Genomic DNA, 21,970 nt, shown 5'->3' with positions numbered 1-21,970 from the left:
TGAGTCCCTTGCTCACTTTGCCACTGGATTCAAATAAGCCGGGCTGAAGACGGCTGGAATGCCAGAAACCGGTCCTCGGAAGCTTGTTTCCTGTCCAGGGAAGGCATGGCTTGGCAGTTCGGGCTGGACTGTTCCCATGAGTCACAGGGTCAGACTGATTTGCATATAGCCATGTCTGAACTGGGGTGGCAGAGTGGGCTAAAGAACTGTGATGGATTAAACCCAGATCTTTTGACTGGGTGTGAGTGTTTGATTGATTCAGATGCTCCGTCCATCACCACCCCCTTTTGTACCGCTTTTGGCCGCCATAAGTGTGGCAGGGTATGCTCAGACGTGAGTCCCTTGCTCACTTTGCCACTGGATTCAAATAAGCCGGGCTGAAGACGGCTGGAATGCCAGAAACCGGTCCTCGGAAGCTTGTTTCCTGTCCAGGGAAGGCATGGCTTGGCAGTTCGGGCTGGACTGTTCCCATGAGGCACAGGGTCAGACTGATTTGCATATAGCCATGTCTGAACTGGGGTGGCAGAGTGGGCTAAAGAACTGTGATGGATTAAACCCAGATCTTTTGACTGGGTGTGAGTGTTTGATTGATTCAGATGCTCCGTCCATCACCACCCCCTTCTGTACCGCTTTGGCCGCCATAAATCTGGCAGGGTATGCTCAGACGTGAGTCCCTTGCTCACTTTGCCACTGGATTCAAGCAAGCCGGGCTGAAGACGGCTGGAATGCCAGAAACCGGTCCTCGTAAGCTTGTTTCCAGTCCAGGGAAGGCATGGCTTGGCAGTTCGGGCTGGACTGTTCCCATGAGGCACAGGGTCAGACTGATTTGCATATAGCCATGTCTGAACTGGGGTGGCAGAGTGGGCTAAAGAACGGTGATGGATTAAACCCAGATCTTTTGACTGGGTGTGAGTGTTTGATTGATTCAGATGCTCCGTCCATCACCACCCCCTTTTGTACCGCTTTTGGCCGCCATAAGTGTGGCAGGGTATGCTCAGACGTGAGTCCCTTGCTCACTTTGCCACTGGAATCAAATAAGCCGGGCTGAAGACGGCTGGAATGCCAGAAACCGGTCCTCAGAAGCTTGTTTCCTGTCCAGGGAAGGCATGGCTTGGCAGTTCGGGCTGGACTGTTCCCATGAGGCACAGGGTCAGACTGATTTGCATATAGCCATGTCTGAACTGGGGTGGCAGAGTGGGCTAAAGAACGGTGATGGATTAAACCCAGATGTTTTGACTGGTGGAAGTGTTTGATTGATTCAGATGCTCCGTCCATCACCACCCCCTTTTGTACCGCTTTTGGCCGCCATAAGTGTGGCAGGGTCTGCTCAGACGTGAGTCCCTTGCTCACTTTGCCACTGGATTCAAGCAAGCCGGGCTGAAGACGGCTGAAATGCCAGAAACCGGTCCTCGGAAGCTTGTTTCCGGTCCAGGGAAGGCATGGCTTGGCAGTACGGGCTGGACTGTTCCCATGAGGCACAGGGTCAGACTGATTTGCATATAGCCATGTCTGAACTGGGGTGGCAGAGTGGGCTAAAGAACGGTGATGGATTAAACCCAGATCTTTTGACTGGGTGTGAGTGTTTGATTGATTCAGATGCTCCGTCCATCACCACCCCCTTTTGTACCGCTTTTGGCCGCCATAAGTGTGGCAGGGTATGCTCAGACGTGAGTCCCTTGCTCACTTTGCCACTGGATTCAAATAAGCCGGGCTGAAGACAGCTGGAATGCCAGAAACCGGTCCTCGGAAGCTTGTTTCCTGTCCAGGGAAGGCATGGCTTGGCAGTTCGGGCTGGACTGTTCCCATGAGGCACAGGGTCAGACTGATTTGCATATAGCCATGTCTGAACTGGGGTGGCAGAGTGGGCTAAAGAACTGTGATGGATTAAACCCAGATCTTTTGACTGGGTGTGAGTGTTTGATTGATTCAGATGCTCCGTCCATCACCACCCCATTTTGTACCGCTTTTGGCCGCCATAAGTGTGGCAGGGTATGCTCAGACGTGAGTCCCTTGCTCACTTTGCCACTGGATTCAAATAAGCCGGGCTGAAGACGGCTGGAATGCCAGAAACCGGTCCTCGGAAGCTTGTTTCCGGTCCAGGGAAGGCATGGCTTGGCAGTACGGGCTGGACTGTTCCCATGAGGCACAGGGTCAGACTGATTTGCATATAGCCATGTCTGAACTGGGGTGGCAGAGTGGGCTAAAGAACGGTGATGGATTAAACCCAGATCTTTTGACTGGGTGTGAGTGTTTGATTGATTCAGATGCTCCGTCCATCACCACCCCCTTTTGTACCGCTTTTGGCCGACTTAAGTGTGGCAGGGTATGCTCAGACGTGAGTCCCTTGCTCACTTTGCCACTGGATTCAAGCAAGCCGGGCTGAAGACGGCTGGAATGCTAGAAACCGGTCCTCGGAAGCCTGTTTCCGGTCCAGGGAAGGCATGGCTTGGCAGTTCGGGCTGGACTGTTCCCATGAGGCACAGGGTCAGACTGATTTGCATTTAGCCATGTCTGAACTGGGCTGGCAGAGTGGGCTAAAGAACGGTGATGGATTAAACCCAGATCTTTTGACTGGGTGTGAGTGTTTGATTGATTCAGATGCTCCGTCCATCACCAACCCCTTTTGTACCGCTTTTGGCCGCCATAAATCTGGCAGGGTATGCTCAGACGTGAGTCCCTTGCTCACTTTGCCACTGGATTCAAGCAAGCCGGGCTGAAGACGGCTGGAATGCCAGAAACCGGTCCTCGTAAGCTTGTTTCCGGTCCAGGGAAGGCATGGCTTGGCAGTTCGGGCTGGACTGTTCCCATGAGGCACAGGGTCAGACTGATTTGCATATAGCCACGTCTGAACTGGGGTGGCAGAGTGGGCTAAAGAACGGTGATGGATTAAACCCAGATCTTTTGACTGGGTGTGAGTGTTTGATTGATTCAGATGCTCCGTCCATCACCACCCCTTCTGTACCGCTTTTGGCCGCCATAAATCTGGCAGGGTATGCTCAGACGTGAGTCCCTTGCTCACTTTGCCACTGGATTCAAGCAAGCCGGGCTGAAGACGGCTGGAATTCAGGAAACCGGTCCTCGTAAGCTCGTTTCCGGTCCAGGGAAGGCATGGCTTGGCAGTTCGGGCTGGACTGTTCCCATGAGGCACAGGGTCAGACTGATTTGCATATAGCCATGTCTGAACTGGGGTGGCAGAGTGGGCTAAAGAACGGTGATGGATTAAACCCAGATCTTTTGACTGGGTGTAAGTGTTTGATTGATTCAGATGCTCCGTCCATCACCACCCCCTTTTGTACCGCTTTTGGCCGCCATAAGTGTGGTAGGGTATGCTCAGACGTGAGTCCCTTGCTCACTTTGCCACTGGATTCAAATAAGCCGGGCTGAAGACGGCTGGAATGCCAGAAACCGGTCCTCGGAAGCTTGTTTCCTGTCCAGGGAAGGCATGGCTTGGCAGTTCGGGCTGGACTGTTCCCATGAGGCACAGGGTCAGACTGATTTGCATATAGCCATGTCTGAACTGGGGTGGCAGAGTGGGCTAAAGAACGGTGATGGATTAAACCCAGATCTTTTGACTGGGTGTGAGTGTTTGATTGATTCAGATGCTCCGTCCATCACCACCCCCTTCTGTACCGCTTTGGCCGCCATAAATCTGGCAGGGTATGCTCAGACGTGAGTCCCTTGCTCACTTTGCCACTGGATTCAAGCAAGCCGGGCTGAAGACGGCTGGAATGCCAGAAACCGGTCCTCCTAAGCTTGTTTCCGGTCCAGGGAAGGCATGGCTTGGCAGTTCGGGCTGGACTGTTCCCATGAGGCACAGGGTCAGACTGATTTGCATATAGCCATGTCTGAACTGGGGTGGCAGAGTGGGCTAAAGAACGGTGATGGATTAAACCCAGATCTTTTGACTGGGTGTGAGTGTTTGATTGATTCAGATGCTCCGTCCATCACCACCCCCTTTTGTACCGCTTTTGGCTGCCATAAGTGTGGCAGGGTATGCTCAGACGTGAGTCCCTTGCTCACTTTTCCACTGGATTCAAATAAGCCGGGCTGAAGACGGCTGGAATTCTAGAAACCGGTCCTCGGAAGCTTGTTTCCTGTCCAGGGAAGGCATGGCTTGGCAGTTCGGGCTGGACTGTTCCCATGAGGCACAGGGTCAGACTGATTTGCATATAGCCATGTCTGAACTGGGGTGGCAGAGTGGGCTAAAGAACGGTGATGGATTAAACCCAGATCTTTTGACTGGGTGTGAGTGTTTGATTGATTCAGATGCTCCGTCCATCACCACCCCCTTTTGTACCGCTTTTGGCCGACATAAGTGTGGCAGGGTATGCTCAGACGTGAGTCCCTTGCTCACTTTGCCACTGGATTCAAGCAAGCCGGGCTGAAGACGGCTGGAATGCCAGAAACCGGTCCTCGGAAGCTTGTTTCCGGTCCAGGGAGGGCATGGCTTGGCAGGTCGGGCTGGACTGTTCCCATGAGGCACAGGGTCAGACTGATTTGCATATAGCCATGTCTGAACTGGGGTGGCAGAGTGGACTAAAGAACGGTGATGGATTAAACCCAGATCTTTTGACTGGGTGTTTAATTGATTCAGATGCTCCGTCCACCACCACCCCCTTTTGTACTGGTTTGGCCTAGTGCCTGCGACAGGAAACTGTGCAAAACGCAACGTGATCACACCTCAATATTTCAGTGAAAATTGACCCTTTTTTGGCAAAGTGCCTAGCTGTATTTTTTTAACCCTAGCTCTGCCGGCACCTAGGGAAACAGCAAGCCTATAAATTTTTGAAAACTAGGCACCCAGGGAAATCCAGGATGGGGTGACTTGACTGCCTCCCACCAGGTTCTGTTACCCAGAATCCCTTGCAAACCTAAAAAATTGTAAAAAAAAACCCACACTTTTCCCACATTTCTGTGGTGGAAAGTTCTAGAATCTGCGTGGAAAAATGGTACCTCACTTGTGTTTGTCAGCCTAGTGCCTGCGACATGGAACGGCGCAAAACGCAACGTGGTCACACCTCAATTTCGCAGTGAAAAATTACCCCTTTTGGCAAAGTGCCTAGCTGTAGTTTTTTAGTCCTAGAGAAACTTAGCAAATCTATACATTTTTGAAAACTAGACACCCAGGGAAATCCAGAATGGGGTAACTTGACTGCCTCCCACCAGGTTCTTTTACCCAGAATCCCTTGCAAACCTAAAAAATTGTCCAAAAAATAGCTTTTACCCACATTTCTGTGGTGGAAAGTTCTGGAATCTGCGTGGATCCACAATTTTCAACTCAACTCGCGTTCCCCAATGTCTTACGAGAAAAATGGTACCTCACTTGTGTGGTTTGACCTAGTGCCTGTGACAGTAAATGGCGCAAAAAGCAACGTGGTCACACCTCAATTTTGCAGTGAAAAATTACCCTTTTTTGTCAAAGTGCCTAGCTGTAGTTTTTTAACCCTAGCTCTGCTGGCACCTAGGCAAACCTAGCAAACCTATACATTTATGAAAATAGACACACAGGGGAAACCAGGATGGAGTGACTTGACTGCCTCCCACTAGGTTCTGTTACCCAGAATCCCTTGCAAACCTAAAAAATTGTCAAAATAACCACATTTTCCCCACATTTCTGTGGTGGAAATTTCTGGAACCTGTGGGGATCCACAAATGTCCACCCAGACTGTGTTCCCCAAGGTCTTCTGAGAAAAATGGTACCTCACTTGTGTGGGTCGGCCTAGTGCCCGCGACAGGAAACGGCCCAAATCTAACGTGGTCACACCTCAATTTCGCAGTGAAAAATGACCCTTTTTCTGCAAAGGGCCTAGCTGTAGTTTTTTAACCCTAGCTCTGCCGGCACCTAGGAAAACATAGCAAACATATACATTTTTGAAAACTAGACACCCAGGGGAATCCAGGATGAGGTGCCTTGACTGCCTCCCACCAGGTTCTGTTACCCAGAATCCCTTGTAAACATAAATAATTGCCAATAAAACCAGATTTTCCCCACAATTCTGTGGTGGAAAGTATTGGAATCTGCGTGGATCCACACATTTCCACCCACCCAGCGTTCCCCAATGTCTTACGAGAAAAATGGTACCTCACTTGTGTTTCTCAGCCTAGTGCCTGCGACAGGGAACGGCGCAAAACACAACGTGGTCACACCTCAATTTTGCAGTGAAAAATTACCCTTTTTGGCAAAGTGCCTAGCTGTAGTTTTTTTAGCCCTAGCTCTGCCGGCACCAAGAGAAACCTAGCAAACCTATACATTTCTTAAAACTAGACACCCAGGGAAATCCAGAATGGGGTGACTTGACTGCCTCCCACCAGGTTCTGTTACCCAGAATCCCTTGCAAACCTAAAAAATTGTCAAAAAAATAGCTTTTACCTACATTTCTGTGGTGGAAAGTTCTGGAATATGCGTGGATCCACAATTTTCGACTCAACTCGCGTTCCCCAATGTCTTACGAGAAAAATGGTACCTCTCTTGTGTGGGTCGGCCTAGTGCCTGCGACAGTAAACGGCGCAAAAAACAACGTGGTCACACCTAAATTTTGCAGTGAAAAATTACCCTTTTTTGGCAAGGTGCCTAGCTGTAGTTTTTTAACCCTAGCTCTGCTGGCACCTAGGGAAATCTAGCAAACCCATACATTTATGAAACTAGACACACAGGGGAATCCAGGATGGGGTGACTTCACTGCCTCCCACTAGTTTCTGTTACCCAGAATCCCTTGCAAACCTAAAAAATTGTCAAAATGGGCACATTTTCCCCACATTTCTGTGGTGGAAAGTTCTGGAACCTGTGGGGATCCACAAATTTCCACCCACCCTGTGTACCCCAAGACCTTCTGAGAAAAATGGTACCTCACTTGTGTGGGTCGGCCTAGTCCTACATCAGGAAACGGCGCAAAACACAACGTGGTCACACCTCAATTTCGCAGTGAAAAATTACCCTTTTTCTGCAAAGTGCCTAGCTGTAGTTTTTGAACCCTAGCTCTGCCGGCACCTAGGGAAACATAGCAAACCTATACATGTTTGAAAACTAGATACCCAGGGGACTCCAGGATGGGGTGCCTTGACTGCCTCCCACCAGGTTCTGTTACCCAGAATCCCTTGTAAACCTAAATAATTGCCATAAAAAACTGATTTTCCCCACATTTCTGTGGTGGAAAGTATTGGAATCTCTGTGGATCCACAAATTTTCACCCACCCTGTATTCCCCAAAGTCTCCCGAGAAAAATGGTACCTCACTTGTGTGGATCGGCCTAGAGCCTGCGACAGGAAACGGCGTAAAACACAACGTGATCACACCTCAATTTCGCAGTGAAAAATTAACCTTTTTTGGCAAAGTACCTAGCTGTAGTTTTTTAACCCTAGCTCTGCCGGCACCTAGGAAAACCCACCAAACACATACTGTGGGCTTCCAGAGAGGTATGGCTTGCGTCAATCCCCCAACGCTTCCTTACCCAGAATCCCCTGCAAACCTCAATTTTAGATGAAAAAAATTACTTTTTTCACACATTTTTGTGTGGGAAAGTGTGGCATCACCGGGCTCACACAAATTTCCTACCACCCAGCGTTCCCCTAGGTCTCCCGATAAAAATGGTGCCTCACTTGTGTGGGAGGATCAAGTACCCGCTACAGGCAAGGGCACAAAACGTTTTGAGGCAACATCAACATTGCCTATCAAAAAATGTTTTGGGGACTTGCCTGTCGCGGGTATTTGGGCCTGCCACACAAGTGAGGCACTATTTTTATCAGGAGACCTAGGGGAATGCTGGGTGGTAGGAAATTTGTGTGAGCCCGGTGATGCCACACTTTCACACACAAAAATGTGTGAAAAAGGTGATTTCTTTCAGCTAAAATTGAGGTTTGCAAGGGATTTTGGATAAGGAAACGTTGGGGGATCCACGCAAGCCATACCTCCTTGGAAGCCCCCGGGTGTAGTTTTCAGAAATGTGTGGGTATGGTAGGTTTCCCTAGATGGCCGCCAAGCACGGGGCCAAAAACCCTGGTGACTTCCCTTGCAAAACCAAATCGTTTTGACATAATTAGTTGTTTATTTCTGCAGCATGAGAATTTTGGCACAATATTGCAAGGAAAATGTGACAGACATTTTTAAGTTTGCAGGACATTGTTGATAAAATAAATTGTTGGGATTCACAAGAGAGACATCACCATGTACTCTCATGGGTTAACAATAATATCTACAGTTGGTAGGTTATTCTTAGATTGAATGTACACCTTGGCAGAGAGACTACAAAGACAAAGATTCCTGCACAGCCATCTATTCCTCAAACACACACACATACTGGTTGGATTTGGCACGAGGGTGAGTGATGGTTCAGTATATAAAATTTTATTAACAAGAGATTTCACAAAAATGAAATGCACTGTCAATAATTAAATGCACAAAAAACCAAACCAGTGACTCGCAGCTCGTGAGCTGTAAAGCCACGACAAGGCACCAACCATTTTACAGGCCATTCATGCACCTTTCATACCTGATACACACAAGACCATTCACACCACCAGGCACAAAACCAACACATCACAACATTCACAAAAAGGTACAAGGTACACCCTGCTTCAGAAAGACAAAAAAGACAAATATTACTGCACAGCCATCTATTCCACAAGCACGCACACATACTGGTTGGATTTGGCACGAGGGTGAGTGATGGTTCAGTACATACAATTGTATTAGCAAGTGATTTCACAAAAATGAAATGCACTGTTAATATTTGAAAGGATGAGAAACTGAACCATTGACTCACAGCTCGTGAGCTGTAAAGCCATGACAAGGCACCAACCTCTTTACAGGTCATTCATACACCTTTCATACGTGTGACACATACAAAACATTCATACCGCCAGTCACAGGCCCATCACATTACAACACTCACACCAGCAGACAGCACCATTCAAAGGCCCATCACTTTTACACGCCCACATTCCTGACACAGCAACTACACAAACAGATGGATTGCGTGGAGTGGCGTTCAGCTAGCAGTGTATGTAGTGACCAGCAGCAAGTCACTACTCACACACCGCCAGCTGAGCGCCAGTCGACGCACAGCACCAGCCAAGCACCAGTCGACGCACACCGCCAGCCAAACTTCAGTCAACCCACACCGCCAGCCAAGCGCCAGTCCACGCACACCGCCAGTCCACGCACAACACCAGCCAAGCGTCTATCCACGCACACCACCACCCAAGCACCAGTCCACGCACACTGCCAGCCAAGCGCCAGTCCAGGCACATCGCCAGCCAAGCGCCAGTCCACGCACACCACCAGCCAAGCACCAGTCAACGCACACTGCCAGTCCAGCGCCAATCCACCCACACCGCCAGCCAAGCACCAGTCCACGCACACTGCCAGCCAAGCGCCAGTCCATGCACATCGCCAGCCAAGCGCCAGTCCACGCACACTGCCAGCCAAGCGCCAGCCTACACACACCGCCATCACATTTAGGATTTTTCATACAAAAAAAACACAAACATGTTGCAAATAGATACAAATCTACTAACACAAAATCTGAAACTAAATACATTGCACTAATGCCAACTTTGAAACAGAATACACATTTTTAAACAATACAGACCAGGCAGTTCACTTTACCACTCATGGATGCTCCCAAAAATTATTTTGCGTGTGGTAACCTCTATAACAAGCAGACACACACAGCCATGGGTTAGAAGGACACCCGGGGCAGAATAGATGAGTCTCCTTCCGCAAACCTCTTTGCCAACAGACTCTACATCTCCTAGTGGGAAAGTCTTTTGAAGATGTCGGAGGAATGTAATCAGGAAAGTGGCGAACTTTCAATCGAGCCACATCCTCCACCACTCCAAATTTAGGAACACTTACCTGTTCCACAACATCAAGGCTAGCTATCACAGAGTGCTGAAACTGAAGAAATGTCAACTTTGACACAGGAGAACACACCTTGAACACAATAAAAACATTGAAAGTTGCTAAGTTGAAGTAATGGATGGCCAACTTCTTATACCAAACATAAGCCTTCAGAATATCAGTGTAAGGTTCCCAGGATGGTTGTTCCTGGGCCAGGGAAGACATGGTTTGGCAGTTCGGGCTGGACTGTCCCTATGAGGCACAGGGTCAGACTAATTTGCATATGGCCATGTCTGAACTGGGGTGGTGGAGTGAGCCAAAGCATGATGATGGGTTAAACCCAGATCACTTGACTGGGGTTGAGTGTACATTTATTCTATTGGCCCAGTGGGCCGATTTTATTTTAAACATTTAAAGCTGCCCCCCAGGGAGCAGACAAAGCCAAAATGTATGCCCCCAAAAGGGGAGCGACCCTTGCCTAAGAGGCCGCTCCCCCAAACAAAACTTACCTACATAGACTTTCTAAAATGGCCCCCAAAAGGGAGTGACCCTTACCCAAGGGGCCATTCCCCATTACATTTATTCTATAGGCCCCGTGGGCTGAATATATTTTACAAAATTTTAATCTGCCCCCAAAGGGGGGCAAGCAAAGCAAAAGTGTAGGCCCCCAAAAGCAACCAACCCTTGCCTAAGGGGCCGCTCCCCCAAACAAAACCTAACATCAGGGGCATACTAAAATGGCCCCCAAAGAGGAGTGACCCTTGCCCAAGGGGCCACCCCCAGTACATTTATTACATTGGCCCAGTGGGCCGATTTTTTTAAATAAATGACATGAAAACTCCCCCCCCCAGGGGGCAGACAAAGCCACAATTTATGCCCCAAAAAGGGAAGTGACCCTTGCCCAAGGGGGCACTCTCCACTGCATTTATTCAATTGGCCCAGTGGGCCCAATACATTTTTTAAAATTTAAATCTGCTTCCACTCCCAGGGGGGCAAACAAAGCAAAAATGTAGGCCCCCACAAGGGGGGGGGTGACCCTTGCCTATGGGGCAGCTCCCCAAAACATAACCAAACTTCGTGGGCTTCCTAAAATGGCCCCCACAGGGGAGTGACCCTTGCCCAAGGGGCCACTCCCCAGGACATTTATTGCATCGGCCTTGCGGGCCGATTTTTTCTTTTTTTAAATTATATTCTGCCACCCCCCGGGGGGGCAGACCAAGCCACCCTTGCCCAAGGGGCCGCTCCCCCAAACAACAAAACACTGGCAACAACTACAACAGCAAAATAATCTCTGGCGCTAGTGGGCATTCTTGCTGCATGGTCGCACAATCGTGCAGCAGGAATGCACAAAAGAGGCATCGAGGGAAAGGAAAACCCTTTCCTTTCCCCCGATGGCTCTTTCGTTTAAATCCCCCCTCCCCAGCCCCAAAACGGACCTCTTTGTTCACCGACGCGCAGGAAGCAAATGGCTTCCTGCGCGTCAGTGAACAAAGGGAAACCTCCAATGACGTCAGCGCGCCTTGTGCGCTGACGTCATTGATGACGCAGAGGAGGGGGGCGGGGGGAGGCAGGGGAAGGTCTTCCCCTGCCTTCCCCAGTGCAAATATGCAGATCGATTGCCCACGGAGGGAGCCCCAGCGCTTCCCCCTTGGGTGGGTGTCATGACGAGCTGGGCTCGTCATGAGCACACGGCGACTGTGTGCCATGACAAGACCATCTCGTCATGAGCATACAAGGGGTTAAAGAGAGTGAAATCGGGACAAGCGCGGATAGACATGGGCAGCAGATTTCAATGATGCAGAGCCAGAAATGAAAAGTAGCTACTCCCAAATCTCGTCGTACAAATACGTTTGGGGCGTAACAGTAATAGATCTCTAGATCTAAGCAGGTGAACAGGAATATAAGGATGTTGTTTATTTTGAAGGTAACACAGTCGCTTCCCTTGCAGAGTTTTGCAGACTAGACAAAGAAGTTTGAAAAGAGCTCAGTTTTTGATCTGTAATCAATGGAGAGAGCACAGACTGAGTTACGATGGGTAGCAAGAAGGGAGATTCAGGATAAGGCATGCAGCTGTGTTCTGCACCTCCTGGAGCCTAGTAAAAAGGCTTTCATTTATTCTAACCAATAAGGCATTTCCATAGTTGAGGTGACTTACTATCAGAGCTTGGACTAAAGTTTTCCTGGCCTGCAGAGGGGTCCACTGAAACACTTCAGCATGCGCATGAGACCGAAACAGGTTCCAGAGATGCTTTTAACATGCTTGTTCATGGAAAGATTTTTTTAATCTAAGAGGCCTCCTAAATTCTTTACATATTTTTTAGGTGTAGGGGATAAACCCAGCTCTGATGTCCACTAGTCTTCTGACCAGACTAAGTGGGCTTTCCCGAATAAACTGCAAAAAGTTTGCAGTCATCCATGAGGTGATTTTTAGCATAAAATCCTTGATTTTAATTTTAATTTTAGTGAGAGTCAAGCTAGAATCCATAGTGATGACCAGATGCGTGTCATCAGCGTACGAGATGGTTTCAAAGCCACATGACCTAATGTGTTTTACCAGAGGGGACACATAAATATTGAAAAGAGTGGTGCTCAGAATTGATCCCTGGGGCACCCTTTTTTCAAGGACCATGGTTTTTGATGAGTAGTTTCCCAGCTAAACAGAATGGGTGCGCTCAAAAAGAAAGTTTCATGGCTTTGATGGTAATACCAATCTCCCTCAGTCTTTGAGCTAAAATTTGATGGGAGATGGTTTCAAAAGCCGCTGATAGATCCAGGAGAACTAGCATAGCCGAGGTTCCCTGGTCAGCGAGGCAATCACACGAGGGAGGGCAGGGTCCAGTAGGGAACCAGTTTTTATTGTGTTTATTTGGACCAGTATTTGATCTGCTAGAACAGGATTGAACATTGCTAGGGTGGGAGATTGAGAGTTAGTCTTGACTTCCTCAGATTCCAATTCATTGGTATCATGCTCTTTGCAAGAGGAATGTAGATGTTGTTAATTTTTTGTTCAAAGTACACTGCCAGATGGTTGCAATGTAAATGGTATGTGGATCTTATAGGATTACAGCTGCTTGGATTCGTGAGTTTCGTACCGATTTTAAAGAGCTCCTTGGAGGAGTTTTTTGCAGAATTGATTCTCTCGGCTATGTGAGTCCTTCTAGCAATGTTACAGTATTTTAGGTATTTCCTTAAGACAGTTTTCTAAGCATTTTTCCCCTCTTCTGATTTGGATTTCCTTCATTTACGTTCAATTTTCCTAAATGGCGATTTCTCCTTTTTAAAGGATTCGGAGTACCAGGGTGCAGTGGGGGGTTCCCTTTTCGTTTTAGATACTTTCAGCGGGGCAATGGTGTCTAAGGCCTGTATAAACGAGTCTTCAAAGGCTTTTAGTGCAAGATTAGTGTCTTTGTAGTCAGATACAATATGAGGAGTAAAGGCAGGAAGAAGGGTGGAGGGAACTACCCTTCTTCACCGTCTCATAAGTTTTATAGCATCACGGGGGGGGGGCACCCTCAGGTTTCCAAACATCCAGGAGGAAATCTATGGAGAAGTGGTCGGTCCAAGCCTGGGCAACTGGAGAGTCCACTTCTAAGTTGGTGGATTCTGTGAATAATAAATGGAGAGTGCATGCCCGGCTACATCTGTTTGCCAAGAGGCGGATGGTATCAGGGTCAGCTTGATTATCAATATGATAATTGAAATCCCCCAAAAGCATAAAATTATCTTCTTCTAAGATGTGTGGTGCTAGCCGTTCAATGAGCTTCGCACTGAAATAATTTTTTTCACGGGGTGGGCGATAGACCAGTGCCCCCGTTCAAATTAGGTTAGTTGAGGCTTTTAATCTGAATATTATCATTTCCAACCCAGGGGTAGAACAGGAGTCCAGAGTATCCACTCTTAAAGGATTTTGTGTTGCAAAAGATACTCCCCCTCCCTTTTTTAGCGGTTTGTCGCACATGGCTACACTATAGCCTTCAGGAAATGCTATAGCTATAGAAGGGGAGGAGGACGAAGTTAGCCAGGTTTCAGTAATGAAACATATGTCTGGCTTCATTGAGTCTAAGAGATCCCAAGGTTCTGAGGAATATAAAAACATGTTTTTAAAATGAAACTTACCTTGCTGCTGGGTCCCACGTCTCTGCTCCTGTTCTCCTTGTGGAACTAGAGGACCAGAAAGCACAGCAGCCCGCACTGACCAACAACAATGCTGCAATGCAGCGTTGTGATTGGCTTTGAGCGTCCTGGTTTGAAGCTCAACCAGGGAATGGGGGCCTGGGCATGTTCTCCATACAGGCTTTAATGCAACCTGTATGGAGAACGGGGAAAGTGCATATGACTGGTTGGGGCTGTCAGAGAGGGCCGACCAAACAGTCATTGCGCACTTAGGAGTGGCCAAACCCCTCCTCCCCTGCCCTGCTCCGAGAGCAGAGCAGAGCATCCCCGCCTACCCGCTCACCCGCAAATCAGCATGAAGCATAAAATTATCATAATGCAAAGTTATTATAATTTTATGTTTCTACTACCAAGGACTTTTCTTCTCCATTTACCACCTCTATAAGCAGGTGATACATAGGTGCACAGCCAATGCGTATCACGGTGTGAGGTTCAGGGGGACATGAAGGTACCAGGAGCAGGGCAGATTCATGGCTGCTGGAGAGAAGCGTTGTTTGTTCCTACCATGTTGTAGGATGTGGTCAGGTGTGGTACACCGGTGCCATCTGCCTTTCTCACATCCAAGGCTGGTTTTACCTGGTCCAGATGCCCACCTGGTAAAACTAGGTCGTGTACCTGCATACGGTAACTGTGGTTGTGGGAACACCTGCACCTCATTCTCATCCACAGCAGAATTTCCCCAAGGACACTGTTCTGGCCGACTCAAAATGAGTGTCTAACTGCGTATCGAATTATGATCTTTGTAGATAAAGAAAAGGTTTATTATGGATTTGAGATCTGTTAGCTTGATGTATCTCAAATGTGACTGTCTACGTGAAGTAAAGTTTTCATTGCAGCGACAGCACACAAAAGAACAGACATCCAATTCCTGAGCAAAGGCTACAATTAACCATCCATTGTGCTCTTTAAAGCTGCTTATGTCACACTTGCACCAAACAGCAGGTAATACAACAGCACCTGTATCTATCACAGATGGAACTAAAGTGCAGGTGACATCCCCTGACATAATTCTTAGTGGCCAATGGTTGAAGAGACACTTCCCGCATGATTGCTTCCGCTCAGTCCCTGGATCACTAGTTTAGACGTCTATCATGAGTGTGGAGGTAACACTAGAGCTCGGGCTGGTGTGTGGGGTTATGGGTGGTGTTATCCTCCTTAGAGGTTGTCCTCTCTTCTCACAGTCCACTCTTGTGTCACCCCAGGGCACCGTATGTTCCAGTCCAACAATGAGTTTGAGATACTCAATGCAGTCAGCCAGAAAATCTTCCATGCCAGAGAAGAGAAAGAGTGCTGCGGCCCCCGGCTGGACGTCAGAGTGTACAACAATTCCCAGACTCGCGTGCTGCATATCCTCCTCCCTGACCATTGCTGCAGCTGGACTGAAGTGGTAAGTTACCAGCTCAGAGTCCTCCTGTGGTAGAGGCAGAACTCCAGGCTCATCACCCAAAATACATGTGCCAAGATTTATATCTTTGTGGGTAAAAAGTGAAGTCTAGTTTTGTCAAAACTGCAGAATCTGGTGATGAGCGCCCATGGGGGCCAGTAGTGGTGGCTGGCACGGCTCGTGGGTGGTGGGGTGGATGAGGGAAGGGGGCTGGGGGGGACCAGGGGCACAATGTTAAATAAAATAAAAAATGCACTTACCTTGCTGCCGGGTCCTGCGTCTTCGCTGCTGCTCTCCTGCCACTCGGACTCCAGGAAATACAGCCCAGCTCCCCTGACCAGCGTTGTGATTGGTCTGAGCACCGTGATTCGGCACATAGCAGGGACTGGAGGCCTCGGCATGTCTCCATGCAGGGTGTAATGCAGCCTGCATGGAGAACAGGGACAGTGCGCATGACTGTTTTGGGCGGCCCAAGAGGGCCGACCAAACAGTCATTGTGCACTTAGGAGGGTTCTACCACTCCTCCCCTGCTCAGCAGCCCCTCCCCCTCACACAAATCTGCCACAGCAGGAGGACAAAAGAAAATGATAATAACATTACGTTATTATAATTGTATTTATTTCCTTTTTTTAAAGCTTCAAGGCAGTGGGGCGACGCTCCTCCCCCTTAGCGGAGGAGCCGCCACTGATGCGGGCCCCATGTGCCAGCTCTATAGGCATACCTGTAGAAGACCATGAGATGGTATCATTCACCTCCAAGGAAGCTGCCGACAGCCCATGCGCAACAGGAACATGGTGCTATAAGACCCATGACTGCTAGGAAGATGGAAGACTCTTCACTTTAAGTAGAATTACGGGGGGTGCACGAGGTTACTTATGCACACTAAGATAATGCATATATAAATACAGAGACTGCAAATAAAGGCACATGCACTTGAGTCCAGTTGTATGTCAGAATATCACGTACAAAAACTTTGTTTTGCAACAAAATCGTAGCCAGAACATTTGCTACCACAATACTGCAAAGGTCACTTTATATAGATTAGTCTGGATTTATTGATGTTAACTTTGTATCTGTGCATCCTGAGGATATATATTTTACTCAATAGTCTAGTAGAATACATGGTTGTCCATTTACCAAATGCCTGGGGTAGAGGAAGTGACATTGCATACCCTTTGACCTTAATGACCTCACGGGAAGTGACTCTTGATCCTGATTTATTTCCAGGAATTCATGTGGCATGTCCTTAACCATGATGACATCACAATAATTGACACTGAGGAAGTTCCATTACTGCATGATTAATATGACAACACAATACAGACAAAGGTGTATTTTAGTGCATATATAGTAATAGTGCCCTTTATATGAGTTGGCTTTTGCTCAGGCTGTGAGGAACTGCCTGTAGGGCCAGAAGGGGTAGAAGCAGGACCCAAGTAGGAAATACATGTCCACTGTGCATTGCTGCCACAAAGAGGCTGCTATAAATACTAGAACATGAACCGGGAGAGGAGGGTACACCCCTGTAATTAGTTAAACTTACTAATGTGCCTGTTGGCACTTGATCATAGGGACACATCTACTAGATCCCTGGTACAGCGGAGAACCCCTTAATACCTCTGTCCAGTAGTTTACAGAGGGGGGAGTCAGAAGACTTCTTTGGGGTGCCCCCTAGCTCACCTAGGCTTTGGGTACCAGAGGCTGAGCTTAAAAGGCTGGGGGTGCTGAAAACAAATATTTCAATTGCAATTCAATTCAATTACTTACTGACCAGGCAAGAGCATTCATGAACTTACATTTAGTATTAGAACACGCAAACGTGCTGAAAAAAGAATGAAGTAAAACGTAAATTAATAGGGTTTGACTGTCTAGTGTTGAAGCCTATAGCAGACCCCATTAAAAGGATCAGGTGATGGGGGCATTGATGTCTATGGGGAAGGCAAGCATGGGCAGAAAAATGATAGTCTCACAATATCCTGAGAGACCGAGGCCACGAAGTAGAGTACTTAAGCCGGTCTGCGAGTGAAGGTGGTCGGCCCACAACGGGAGGGGGCATGGATTGATCTTGAAGGTATCTGTTGTTCTGTAAATCATAAATGTTCTGGGCAGATCATCTTCACCACCAGCCGGTCCCACCAACTCTGGTTATCGAAGTAGATCTCCAGGACTGGTACTGATATGTCCCAAACCTCCAAAGAACAGCACCGAGAATGCCAAACACTTCCAGGAAGGTCCTTAGACACAAGACACAGCATCAGAGCAGGTGCCTTGAAGCAATCTTTAGGACTGGTCCCAAATGACCTGGCTATAACAGTACAACCCAACACTACATGGCCAAAATCTCTTTTGAGAAGGTTAGCTCTTCTTGCTGAAGTGCCTGAGTAAAGTACTTCAAAGCACACTGGAGCTCATCGGCAGTTCTCCTCTGTAGCTCTCAGCAATCAAACTCTTCTGGGAAGGTCTCCAGACACCAGGCCCAGTAACACAACATAATGCAATTCTCTTGAAGAGAGCAGATGTATCCTACTTACCCCTGAGACCAGGTGGGGGCTTTGTATTTCATTCCTCATACACACAGCATGATTTAGAGTTCAGAGAAAAATCTTCCAAAATTCTAGAGGAAACTCTAAAAAGGAGTTCAATATACAGGCTTGATTCCTCCCCTTACTATCCCTCTGATGGAGGACATGCAGTGGGGGGGGGGGGTTTATTTACTTATTTATCATTTCCTCCAAAATTTGAAGGATTTTCATTGACCTGAACTCTAAATGAGGCCCACATTCTTCTTAGTCAGCAAGCGGGTCAGGCAGAGGTCGGCACCCACCAGGCATCCTTTGGAGGAGCTCAGCGTAGCATATTTAGAGAGGTCTTCCATCTTATCTTAGGGCATAGGTCCATCTGGCCATTTCTTTTCTAGCCCATGCTGGTATATGATGAATGGAAATTTGTCATAAAAAGGATGCTCAGCTCCCTGTGTCCAGATTTGCTCCACAGAATCCGGTTGATGCTTATAAAGGTCCACCTCCAAACGTCACAAACCCTCTTGTACCAACACACAGAGGATTTGAGCCATTAGGTGAGGGATAAAAAGAACCGGGAAGGGAAAGGGAAGGGTCAGCAGGGAAGGGACATACCTGAAACGACAAAACACATGCTTAGAATCACTCCAATGAAAACAAGCTACTCATATGGTCTCACTAAAACACCCAAGTACCTTAAAGTATGAAAGGCAATGGCTCTGGCGATAGGTCTCCTCAATCACCTCCTGTCACTTTACAAAACCTAGTGGGACACAAACACAGGTGAGGAAACAAGCACTCTCTCATGAACACATAGGTCACAAGAAACACACCCCTATATTTTGGCATACCATGACAACAGGCAAGAGACACAATCACTGGATTCTGTTTAAATACACAGCACCTTGCTGGAAATGGCCAACGAAAGAAAGGTTCTCTGGGATTGAAGTATAATCACAGCTTCATTCTCCTTAGAAATGGCAGTGCGTGGGAAGCAAGAACCACTACACTCCGCTCTATATCTTCATAAGAACATGAACTGTTTACTGCATAAATCCCCAGATATAGTAAGTCACAACATAACATCCACGGTTAGGTCCACAAAATCAATGAAAGCCTCTCCGCTCTCCATGCAGCCACAATAGCGAAGATGGGAGATAGGCAGCCCACGGTAGCGTGTAGATTCGACCTCCACCACGCTCCGCGAACTTAACCAGGTCCAAACATAAATCCCTAATTACAGGATGAAAGCAAAAGGGTAACCAAACCCCTCAATCCTCGTAAAGAAGTTGAAAATCACTTCATAGAAAGGAGAAACGGTAACGCGTGGCTGTTAACCACCGCGCTCCGCTCTTCAGTAATTGGGATCCAAAAATATGGCAAGCCGAATAAACGCCCGCCTAGTAGCGAGCAAACTCCCCGCAAACCCGATCCTACCTGGGACTCGGGTCACGAAGAAATCAATCTGGAGTTCAGTGTCCAGTCAGCCGAACAACACGACTGACAGCGTCTCCCCTGCACTCCAGGGGGAAACCGGAACCAAAATGAATTACACGCAACAGGAAGCGTGTACGCACTGCTCTAGTAGTCCCCCTCGCCGGGGACTCTGGGAGTTGTAGTCTTTTACTCCCGTTCCGATCTTCGTATCATTTTCCCTAGCGCATGGGCACAATTTGTTCCTCGCAATGCAGGCGCAACCTGGGGATTCCTGACACCCTGGGGGCTGATCCTAGCCTTGCTGAAGAAGAGCCTATGACTCGACCTCACACATTTGTCTGTCATCCTGGGTCTGTCTGCATCATTACATGTCTGTCCTCAAGGGATAAGCAGTGCTCCTGGGCAAAGGATCATATTGCAAGCTGTAAACTTGTTCTATGGGGTTGGCATTTCTAAACAAGTTCTCTTGAGTTGTGACTCTAAATCATTTCCTATGGACTGGCCAATTTCATCTGGTTCCTGAGGTTCCTATGAGCTGTGTTTGAGACCAAACTATAGGACTCAGAAATCTGGGCTTGCTCTCTGAAATGAAACAAATAAGATTTGTACAATACTTTCGAAACAATTTCAAACACACACTATTCTTCATTTCACGTTCCCTTGGACCCCGTATTTAAAAAACAGGAAAAGCAAGGAACATTGTGTGTTTCATCTGTACTTTTAAGACCAACACCGTGGCAAGAATTAACAAGCATTGGCACAGCCAATAGGTCTCGCCTCTGGGACCTTATAAGTGTTTTGCCAGAGGTGTTTGGAAGTTTGGTAAGAGGTGCAATTTAACATAAAGGGATATGAAAAAGGAAACCAGGAAAGTGTGATGGGCGAGGGAGGGAGAAGCAAAGGGATGAGAGAGAGTGAGACAGAAAAAACAGATGGCGAGAAAAAGTAAGTAGGGTGATAAATATAAAATGGGTTTGGTAAATATAGAAAAACTTTTTAGTGGTAGCAAACCCCTTTATAGATGAGGGAAAGGTAAGGGAAAGGATGGATGTGGGATTATATCAGAGCTGCTGACTTTGGTACTGGGGAACCAGGATCGAATCTCGGCGTCAGCTCAACAGCCTGTGATTCTGGGCAAATCCCTTAATCTCCCAATGCCTAAGAATAAAAAGTGAATGTGGGCTTGTGTAATGTAACTGGTACTCATGCAAAGTGCTTCAAAACATTCTGGTTGAGTTCATGTTTTATAAAGCTTTAAAAAACTAGGAATCTTTACTCATTTACGAAAGTTTAAGCTATTGGCATTGTAAATGACAATGACTTTTATTTATGTTTTAAAAATGAAAACAAAAATAAAAGGCATTGTTATTTGCAATGTCAATAGCTCAAACGCACGTAAATACGAGACATATTGCATTGCAAATGCTTGTTAACAGAGCGGCCAGTAAAACCCCAGTCCCCTTCAAGACTAGTGTCAGCGCCCTGAAAACTTCACTTACTGCATCCGAGGACACTGGCAGTCCTTAACCCTACATGTCCAGTGACTGCACTTTGTGATCTTACCTGCCCTCGTCATGCCCACTGCTTGAGTGGTAGGCCTTTCATCACCCAGCAGTGCTCTATGCCCTCTCCATGCACAGTGTCAGCACATTCCCAGCTGCTTGTGCACCCAGTACTATTGGCACCCTCTACCCAAGCCCCTCCAGTGGCAGAAGCATCCCGTCACCCTCACTGAGCTCTTTGTGCCCAGTGTCATCTCTGTGCCTGCCCCCTTCATGCTCAATATCATTTCTCAGTAAGTAACCTTCCCCAGTCCAACAATTCTCCTGACACTGAACTCTGTGACTCTTCATGTCCAGAGTCAGCACCATGTGACAATGCTTGCCCAGGCCCCCATCCCTGCCCGCTTTGTGACAGCCTGCAGCATTAGCACTGTAATGTTACAGTACTCCCTGCATGCTCAACATCCGCTGCCTCCAGAACTTTCCATGCTCTCTACGCCCTGTGACAGCATACGAACCCCTTCTGCCCTCTCTGTTCACATCACATTCCCCAACGTCAGCAGCCCTAACTCCTTCTTATTGCCCTCTTATGCCCAGTTTGATCATTATACACCTGCTCCCCGCATGCCCATTGCCTGCAGTAGCTCTCTATACTGCTATATGCCCCCTGCTTAGCCAATATCAGCGTCTCCTAAACTCTTCTCTCTATGCCAGTTATCCAAAGCAATTAGTTCCCACTACCCAATGGCAGCAGCCCTAGACCCTCCCTGCCTATCGTCTCAATGCCCAGTGTAAGCACCTCCCAGTCCTACTCCATTCTTAGGGACAACCGCCTGCCTGCCCTCTCCATCGCCACAGCCGACCCCAGACCCTCCCCACCTTCTGCTGGTGACAGTGGCACGCAATGCGAGGTGACTGCAGGGCTGCCCCGAGCCCACGGATGGGGCCCTCCTAAGAGGGCGGCCCCACTTAGTGCCACAGGATGGCACACTGTTAGCCTCCCAGTGTTGGGGGAACCTCGAGGGTCCCCCAGGCATGCGTCACTTCCGGGCAGGAGAGGGCGATAAAACGAGTACCATGGAGTTGAGTAACAATATACATATGTGAATTCTCCCGC

The 21,970-nt window shown here is 48.0% G+C and overlaps 1 protein-coding gene across 1 annotated transcript in view; it reads left to right on the top strand.

Annotated features, from left to right (window-relative positions):
• The window catches only part of LOC144798188 (uncharacterized), a 233,882-nt gene that overhangs the window by 112,403 nt on the left and 99,509 nt on the right, over positions 1-21,970 (top strand). The window contains exon 5 of the mRNA XM_078668936.1: positions 15,214-15,398. Coding sequence (XP_078525062.1) covers positions 15,214-15,398 — 185 coding nt within the window. The remainder of the gene's footprint in view (positions 1-15,213; positions 15,399-21,970) is intronic.

Source organism: Lissotriton helveticus, chromosome 12, assembly GCF_964261635.1.
Source record: "Lissotriton helveticus chromosome 12, aLisHel1.1, whole genome shotgun sequence".
Classification (NCBI taxonomy): Eukaryota; Metazoa; Chordata; class Amphibia; order Caudata; family Salamandridae; genus Lissotriton; species Lissotriton helveticus.
The sequence above is the reverse complement of the archived record's forward strand: the minus strand, read 5'-3'. Positions and strand labels throughout refer to the sequence as shown.